Source organism: Nanorana parkeri, unplaced genomic scaffold, assembly GCF_000935625.1.
Source record: "Nanorana parkeri isolate BGI_ZX_2015 unplaced genomic scaffold, ASM93562v1 scaffold1330, whole genome shotgun sequence".
NCBI classification, from domain to species: Eukaryota; Metazoa; Chordata; class Amphibia; order Anura; family Dicroglossidae; genus Nanorana; species Nanorana parkeri.
This window is the reverse complement of record NW_017307598.1, coordinates 106,769-116,011: the sequence shown is the minus strand read 5'-3', so window position 1 is coordinate 116,011 and position 9,243 is coordinate 106,769. Positions and strand designations below refer to the sequence as shown.

The 9,243-nt window shown below is 51.3% G+C and overlaps 1 protein-coding gene across 2 annotated transcripts; it reads left to right on the top strand.

Moving 5' to 3' along the window:
* The first annotated feature begins 439 nt into the window (after positions 1–439).
* On the top strand, positions 440–7,943 carry DNAJB1 (DnaJ heat shock protein family (Hsp40) member B1). Of its 2 annotated transcripts, none has more exons than XM_018569408.1 (3): positions 440–662; positions 4,351–4,928; positions 7,643–7,943. In XM_018569408.1, exons 1-3 carry the CDS (start codon positions 452–454, stop codon positions 7,871–7,873), a joined length of 1,020 nt encoding a protein of 339 aa, XP_018424910.1. In that variant the 5' UTR covers positions 440–451; the 3' UTR covers positions 7,874–7,943. The 2 variants fall into 2 exon arrangements, with proteins under 2 accessions (XP_018424910.1, XP_018424909.1); XM_018569407.1 differs by having other exon boundaries at positions 4,342–4,928.
* Positions 7,944–9,243: the final 1,300 nt, after the last annotated feature.

Here is a 9,243-nt window from a genome sequence, read left to right as displayed (position 1 = left end):
CTACCCTTCTATGTCTGAGCTGCAGCTCTCCAATCAGCAGGAAGCATGAGGCTTGGATGAGCTTTAGCTTTGACTCGGCAAGGGGTGAACCTCTGCAGAGAGACCACTGCTTCCACGAAGAGAACAAGGGTCCTTTTCCTCAGCATGCTGGCAGTGCACGGGCCTCTCTACCCGGCTTGTTGCCGCTTTCTAGTCGCCTTTTGTTTTATTGCTCCCGGAATGTCCCGTGTTCATGTGGTTCTGTTGGACTTTAGGCCCGAGCACCCGCTGGGTTTCATGTAGCGCAGGTTGGGTGATGATGACAGAGGGCGCTGACTTGGTAACATGTCGAAATTTCAGCTTCTGCCGGATACGCCGTGTGGTATTAATATCAGCATTTTGTTTATTCACAGCTGTCGGTGTGTTGGTACACATTCACCCGTACACATTCACCTGAATGCCTCCCACCAGCATGGGGAAGGATTACTACAAGACGCTGGGCCTGGCGAAGGGCGCCTCGGAGGAGGACATAAAGAAGGCCTACAGGAAGCAGGCTCTGAAGTTTCACCCCGACAAGAACAAGGACCCCGGGGCCGAGGAGCGCTTCAAGGAGATCGCCGAGGCCTACGACGTGCTCAGCGACCCCAAAAAGAGGGAGATCTTCGACAGGTACGGGGAGGAAGGTAAGCCAGGTCACGTGTGTGTCATGTGTGCCCAGGGATTAGATGTGTTTGAGGAGGAGGCGGGACGTTTGCCACGGTTACCAGGATCCAAATCCTTCTAATAAAGCAGAGCCGCGGCGGGCAAGCCCAGGTCAGGTCCTAGTACAGGGGTGGAAGAGAACATGGCTGACAGAATTTGGTTGTTGCCGGGACTTTCTGCTCCTCGTCATGTGTGGGTGTGATCTTTCGGGTTGGTGACAGTCACCGTACTGCTATTCCCAATCATTATATGAAAGGGCCCACCCCTGGCATCCCTTTAGATGTGCGAGCCTGCTGGCCATGGGGTGCTGCATGCTTTAGATGTGCATTCTGCTAATCAGTTGCTGGATTACACTCTTGAGTGCAATCCAGCAACTGATCAGCAGAATGCGCAGCTGAGGTCTGCAGAACCCACTATGACTAGAACAACCACTCTGTTAGGGTGTAATGGTGAGGCTGGGCTTCCTTCATACTGGGTTGGCCCAAGCATGCCATCCACTCATCGTCCTGACCCAATCTGTGGCACTCTCTGCCCCTTTGTGATGTATAGCTGCACATCCCTGCAACTGATTGGGTTAGAGAGAGGGGGCGGCAGTCGATCAGTTGCAGAGAGGCGCAGCTATAAGGGGCGGGGAATACCACTGCCGCAACAGATTGGGGCAGGAGTGGGTGGCGGTCAGAGTTTTAAACGGGCTTGGGTGAACCAAGAAGCCCCGCCCCCCTCTAATCAGCAGTTTAGGGTTGAGGCTTGCTTGGTTGAGAGCACAATGATGGACTGGTGACTGAGGCCGCCTTAGCTAGAAACCTTCCACCATCGTACCTGGAAATGTGCACATTAGAAGATGGCCGCCTGCTCTGTAGGGGTGACGGGGGCCACTTTCATTCTCGGATGATACAGGAACCTAGGATGTGATTAATGATGGCGTCACCACAAGACTACCATCGTATGAAGCGGAGTGCAGGCGTGGCGTTCCCGTATCCCTCCGATGTATTTATTCATTCGTCTTTATTCCTCCCTCTGGGCGAGCGACAACCTGTTTTATTGCAGCAATGATTGAGCGTCGTCTCTCCTCCTTCTTCTTGGCACGTCCGTGTCATCTCCGCACTCAGGTGACCTCTTCCAATTCCCGGTATCAGAAACTCTTTGGCGGGTGAGCCGGTCATCTCCATCAATGGTTGGAGTCGGTTGGGAGACCAGATGGCCGACCAGATGGTCTGGGAGACCAGATGGCATTTTTTCAGGGGCGTCTTATTTGCGCTCAGCATTTTTCAGCATCACATGAGACTAGGGACGCACCGATACGGGTTTTTCGGTATCGAGTACCATTTTTTTTTTTTCCGGTACTTGCCGATAGTCGGAAGTCCCATTAAGGAAGCAGGGCAGCGTGTAATAACTCGCCACCCGGCTTCCCGATTAGCAGGGAAGCCGTCCCCATGCTATGTGACGAGAAAGCATGGAGCCGGCTTTCTGGCCAATCAGGAAGCAGGGGGCCGTTTGTAATGACTCGCCGCATAGCTTCCTGATTGGCCAGCTTATCAAACAATCGGGAAGCCAGGCGGTGAGTCATTACACACTGCCCGGCTTCCCGTTCGTCACCAAGTGACGAGGGAGCATGGAGCCGGATTCCCGATTAATCGGGAAGCCGGGGTGTGTGAATCCTTGCCCGCCCCCTGGCTTTCTGATTTGGCTGGGAAGCCAGCTCCCTGGTGATCACGGAGCCGGCCATTCGGGAAGCCGGGCAGCGTGTAATAACTCGCCGCCCTGCTTCTTGATGACGGAAGTTCCAGTATCTGGCTAGGCATCAGAGTATTTGGACGAGTACTCGTATCGGTGCATCCCTACATGAGACCCGACAGATGTACTAATGTCAGGTATAGTGCAGAAGACGCCAGTCTATAGTAACTATACCAGGGATTGTCAACCTCAGCACTGCAGCTCTTGTGTAACTACAAGTCCCATGAGGCATTGCAAGACTCTGACAGCCACATGCATGAGACCCAGAGGAAGGAAGCATGTTGGGATTTGTAGTTTCACCGCACCTGGGGTGCTGGGCAGGTGCCAACATAGAACTATTATATAAAAGGGTGGTTCTCCTCCAAGTATTCCACACATGAAGAGCCGGTGCAGAGAGTGTACAGGTCCCATCCTGCCCCGGGTTGTGGTATTCCTGCAGATCTGGGCACGTCTAACGCTTATTACGAGGTGTCATTTGTACTCGATCTGCCGCCTTTTACTCCGTGTGTCTGGTTTCTGATCTCCGTGTTGGGGAATGAGGACTTCCATAGGTGCCAAGTTACTCAAATGTTGCCTAAAATGAAGTGAAGACCTCCTATTCGGAGCAGCTGCATATTTCAGTTTTCTCTTCCACTCACTGGAGGACACAGCAGACATTATTATCAAAACTGATGGGTTATACAGCCACCTGCAGGAGTATAACCCAGCGTTGTCGTTAATATGATGTCCGCTGTGTCCTTCAATGAACGGATTTTTACAGCAAGTACAAAGTCGTCCCTTTTTTTTAAGCCAGGTCAAACTCGTCCCCCCCCCCCCATTTTCTTATTTAACCCCTTCATGACTGCAGCCTTTTTTTGTTTCATTTTTTTGCACCCATGTTCCACATTTTAGGCCTGAAAATTACTTAAAAGCCCCCAAACATTATATATTTTCTGAAAGCCAAGACCCTATAGATTAAATTGGCGGAAGTTGCATATTTTTATGTTGCACTATATTAGCGCAACTCCTTATCAATACCCAATATTTAAAGAAGAAAAAAAATGCACTTAAATGCCCCGTGTGTCCGTGGAACGGAGACAAAATTCAGTACCCCAAAAAGTCCATAGACAACGCTTTTAAAGCCCCCCACAGGTCGTCAGTTTAGAGATGTGTGTGTAAGTATTGGCCCTAGGATTATTGGTCTCACTCCGGCGTGCGTGGCGATACCCAACATGTGTAGCGCATTCGTCATTTTCATACGTAGGCGCACCCGATGCAAGTTTACGTGGGGCGGGGGACTTAAAATTTTTTACAATTATTGTTACTTTTATTTAATGTTAAAAAAGCAGTTTTTAAAATTACTTGCTAAAATTACTTGCTATCACATAGGGGGGTTTACAAGCCCCCATGTGTTAGCAGATGGTGGTGACAGGTACTCTTTAAGGTGATGCTGGTGGTCCAAAAGACCCCCAGTGTCACCTTTACACTAGAAATAAGCTATTGAAGTGCTGATCGCAGGCTTCAGGAGCCGACCAATGACAGCTATGGGACCGGAAGTGATGCAATCTGCATCGCTCCCAGTCCCATAGAACGGGTAGGGGATCGACGAACGGAGGTACGTCCATCTCCTCCCCAGCTTCCCGCCGACACCAGAGAAGCCAATCCCGGGCCCGTAGGAGGGGCAACGGAGCTCGGGAAACACGGTGGGGGCAATGGGGGCCCACTGGCCCATAGAAGCGATCTGGCGACAGCTGAGTGTAAAGCTCACAGTCGGCTTTACAAGTTTAAACCGAGTCCTGACGGCAAAGGAGTCTGCTGAAGCAGCCCAAAGCCCTGATGCCAGTGATGTACTGGAGACAACAAGTCAGTGACCAGTTACTTATATTGGGATGATGGTGTTTAATCTTCTGATCTGTAACTCCATAATTTGTTTTTATTTTATTCCAGGCCTAAAAGGATCCCCCGGCGGCGGTGGCGGATGCGGTTCCAACGGTCCTTCCTTCAGTTACAGCTTCCACGGAGACCCTCACGCCATGTTCGCAGAGTTCTTCGGAGGCCGTAACCCGTTCGACAACTTCTTTGTACGAAACGAGGAGGACATGGACACAGAGGATCCCTTCTCAGGGTATGGCATGGGCGGCATGGGAGGGTTCGGCCCCATCGGCGGCGGCGGCTTCCCAAGAGGGCCTCCAGGCCGGGGTCAGCCCATGAACAGGAAGCAGGACCCGCCGGTCATCCGGGAGCTCCCGGTGTCTCTGGAGGAAGTCTTCAGCGGCTGCACAAAGAAAATGAAGATATCCCACAAGCGCCTGGGGCCGGACAGGAGGAACATCCACAACGAGGACAAAATCCTCACCATTCAAGTGAAGAAAGGATGGAAGGAAGGGACGAAGATCACGTTCCCCAAGGAGGGCGACGAGACCCCAAGCAACATCCCCGCAGATATTGTGTTTGTGTTGAAAGACAAACCGCATTCCGTGTACAAGAGAGATTCATCCAACGTGGTGTACACGGCCAAGATCAGCCTGAGAGAGGTGAGGAGGTCGCTCGTGTTCTGTGCAGCCACCGGCCACTGTCCCAATACTCGACCAGACTCAGGAGCTCATTGGCTGCCGGCTCTGTTCATTCCAAGGTTTTCTGACCGGCTCCTTCAGTCAGCTGATTGAGGGATGCGGCCAAAAGGATGCCGACCGCCACCCACTGTGTGCATTTCGGCTGGTATAGTGTGTGTCCAACTTAAGAGCACTTCAACCACCTTTAAGACATACCCCATGTTTGCTGTTACACTAATATTTAGGGTGTATCATGAAACATGGTCACACTCCCTCCCCCCTACTTACCTGAATTGGGGGGTGCTTCTTCCTGAAGACATTTAGGGCAACGGGAAGACTACAGGTTCCACCTGCCACTGCGGCAGGGACTGATAGAATGCTCCAGCAGCTGTGCGTTGATGTTGGCACTCTTGTAGCCCATCGTCTACTTCCTCTAGCCCCATAACAGGCCTAGGGACGGGGGGTAAGCAGTCGGGAGTCTCTGCATTGCACCCATGAAGCACCAATCGTAGTTGTAATGCTCTGCAGGCTCGAATGCAAAAATGTGATCAATGCAGATATTTGATTATTGTGGGTGCCACTCTTGTAGTCCATCGTATACTTCCTCCAACCCCATAACAGAACGTCCATACCTCTGTACAGACCTAGGGATGGGGGTAAGCAATCAGGAGTCTGCATGGCACACATGAGGTGCTGGTCATAGTTGTAATGCTCTGCAGGCTTGAATGCAAAAACGTAATAAATGCATTTTTTTACATTTTATTTTATTAACGTGGCTGGCACTCTTGTAGTCCAACGCATACTTCCTTCAATACCATAACAGAAGGTCCGTACCCCCATACAGACCTAGGGATGATGGGGGTAAGCAATCAGGAGTCTCTGCATTGCACCCATGAAGCACTGATTTTGTAGTTGCAATGCTCTGCAGGCCTCAATGCGGGTATTTTATTAATGTGGGTGCCAGTCTTGTAGTCAATCATATACTTCCTCCGGCCCCATAACAGAAGGTCCGTACCTCCATACAGACCTAGGACGGGAGATAAGCAATCGGAGGCCTCTGCATTGCACCCATGTGGTCGTAGTGGTAACGCTCTGCAGGCATAAATGCAGATTTTGTATTTTATTAACGTGGGTGCATTTATAACATTTTTGCAAAAGACGGACTACCTTTTGGGGACCTCCTATTGGATGACGTAAGTCAGGTGGGTGGAGGTTAGCCCTAAAGCAAAATGTCCCATTAAAAGGTAGGAGCGGGGCACTTTGATAGATTGGAAAGCGTCTGGTGGCCATTTTAGTTTAATACTCGCCATACATGAGGCAGCTTTGGAAGCTTTCTGTCCATCGCATGTCTGTGCGGTCCTCTGTAATCTTAACCCCCCCCCCACCCCCCATGGGAAGATTCAGTGGTATTGGAGATGGGTTCCATCACTTTCATTAGCATCTGTGAATGTTTTGGCCACTTGAGTGAAGGACATATCAGAATAGAGTAGAGTTCCCCTTTAACTGTCAGATTGGTGGGAGACCATTGCCATAGGATGACTGTCTTTCAATATGGCTGTTGTTGGGTAGATCAGGTGACAATCTAATTTCTCCGAGGCGACCAATGACGCCAATGGAGAAAACTAGGGATGCACAGATACCGTTTTTTTCGGTAACGAGAACCAATATATATATTTTTCAGTACTTGTTGATACCGAATACCTGAAACCCCATTAAGGAGGCCAGACGGCGTGTAATGAATCACCACCCGGCTTCCCGATTAGCATGGAAGCAGTCTCCATGCTTCTCGTGACCAAGTAACGAGGAAGCATGGAGCCAGCTTTCTGGCCAATCAGGAAACCGGGCACTGTGTAATGACTCTTTGCCCGGCTTCCTGATTGGCCAGCTTCCACTAATCAGGAAGCCGGGCAAGGAGTCCTTATACGGTGCTCGGCTTTCCGATTGGCCGGCTCCATGCTCCCTCATCACCAGGTGACGAGTGAGCATGAAGCCAGCTTTCTGATTGGGGCGGGTAATGACTCGCTGGCCGGCTTCAATCGGGAAGGTAGGTGGCACGTCACTACATGCTGCCCGGCCTCCTGTTTGGCCCGGGGAGCCAGCTCCATGTTCCCTCGTGACTTGGTCACGATGGAGCCGGCTCCCCAGCCAATCAGGAAGCCGGGCAGCATGTAATGACTCGCTGCCTGGCTTCCTGATACCGGAACCTCAGGTTTGGTGCTAGGCACTTCAGAGCAGTTGGGCGAGTATGAGTACTCGCCCAAATACTCAGCATCCGCACCGATACTAGTATCTGCGCATCCCTAGAGAAATCCATCACTGGATGGGTTAGAAACCTCCAGTATGCAGCCAGTGACCAATCCAGTGCCAGTAGGGACCTTTCTCTTAAAGAGAATCTGTCCCTGCACATAACGTGGAGTTGGCCTTGCTGATGAGTTTTCACCCCTGACACTCCTGAGTTTGAGTCCTCGGCCCCTGCTGGGTTCAGTGGTTTGTCCCAACAGCCCCCAAGTCCAGTAGTGACCTAGGGCCAGCAGGAGGAACCACGTTGTGGGAAGGGGTGGGGGTGCTGGATCTGTAGTGTGTTGTTTGGGACCGAGGACCATAAAGTTTATTCATATTTCAGCGATTGGCGGATTCCATCAGTCAGATTGTATTTCTCTGATTTCTAAGGAAGATTTTGTGTGTTTGTCTTTTAGGCGCTTTGCGGCTGCTCAATCAATGTCCCCACGTTGGACGGACGCACGATTCCTCTCGTCATCAGGGACGTTATCAACCCCGGGACCAAACGCAGAATTCACGGAGAGGGACTTCCGTTGCCAAAAGCGCCAGATCAGCGAGGCGACCTGATTGTAGATTTCGACATCCGCTTTCCCGATCGCATTTCTGCCACTGCCCGCGAGACACTAGAGAGGGTTCTACCCGCGTAACGTGCCCGCCACCCCCTGACACACCATAGACCAAAGCAGTACTGAAGGCTGCAAGGAGCGTCTTCATGACCAATTCAGCTGGAAAAAGAAGGGGGAGGGGGGGGGCTCTTGTTCTAAAGACTTTACAGCGAGCTCAGATGTGAACGTATGTTTTTTTTTAATGTTGTATTTTCCTTCATCTCGTTGTCGTCCGCCCCCCTCACTAAATGATTCGGAGGAAAGAACCTGCACTTTAAATCCTCGAGTCTCTGGTGATGCGCAGATTTAAAGCGGAAGTAAACCCAACTAATGACGGCTACAGGAACTCTGACCTGCACACTAAAGTTCTTCCCATACCTTGCTTAACACTACAGGGCGCATTACCTTTCCGGCGCCATTTTGGACTGATTCCAGCGATTACTTTCTTGTTGGTCTGCTCCACTTATGTCAATCACTAACGCTCCGCAGTAATCCTTCTTCACAGGGAAGACGGGAATGGCAGCTGCTGACATCACTCTCCAACCATGCGCATGTGTAGTAATCCATAGTCGCACAGGGGAGACGGGAACGGCAACTGCTGACATCACTCTCCAACCATGCGCATGTGTAGTAATCCATAGTCGCACAGGGGAGACGGGAACGGCAACTGCTGACATCACTCTCCAACCATGCGCATGTGTAGTAATCCATAGTCACACAGGGGAGACGGGAACAGCAACTGCTGATGTCACTCTCCAACCATGCGCATGTGTAGTAATCCATAGTCGGACAGGGGAGAAGGGAACGGCAACTGCTGATGTCACTCTCCAACCATGCGCATGTGTAGTAATCCATAGTCGGACAGGGGAGAAGGGAACGGCAACTGCTGACATCACTCTCCAACCATGCGCATGTGTAGTAATCCATAGTCACACAGGGGAGACGGGAACGGCAACTGCTGACATCACTCTCCAACCATGCGCATGTGTAGTAATCCATAGTCGCACAGGGGAGACGGGAACGGCAACTGCTGACATCACTCTCCAACCATGCGCATGTGTAGTAATCCATAGTCACACAGGGGAGACAGGAACAGCAACTGCTGACGTCACTCTCCAACCATGCGCATGTGTAGTAATCCATAGTCACACAGGGGAGACAGGAACGGAAACTGCTGACATCACTCTCCAACCTCATGCATGCTCAGTAATGCAGTCACCCCTGGCGGATGTTTGCAGCAACCGTCGATGTCACCGAACACTGATGGCCCATCACCCTTCCACCTGCTGAAGCCGGCATGGATTGATTGTGGTGATGACTTTTTAGTGTTGGTCTACTCCACCATCGTCCCTCTCCAGCCCTGCACATGCTCAGGAATGCAGTCACACCACGATTGGTTGCAGCAACCTCCA

Bases quoted from the DNA above. Each gene is read 5' to 3' on its own strand.
- DNAJB1 (XM_018569407.1), top strand. From the start codon at position 452: ATGGGGAAGGATTACTACAAGACGCTGGGCCTGGCGAAGGGCGCCTCG. The intron at 663-4,341 runs GTAAGCCAGGTC...ATTTTATTCCAG, and splicing joins CGACAGGTACGGGGAGGAAG to GCCTAAAAGGATCCCCCGGC. The intron at 4,929-7,642 runs GTGAGGAGGTCG...TTTGTCTTTTAG, and splicing joins CCAAGATCAGCCTGAGAGAG to GCGCTTTGCGGCTGCTCAAT.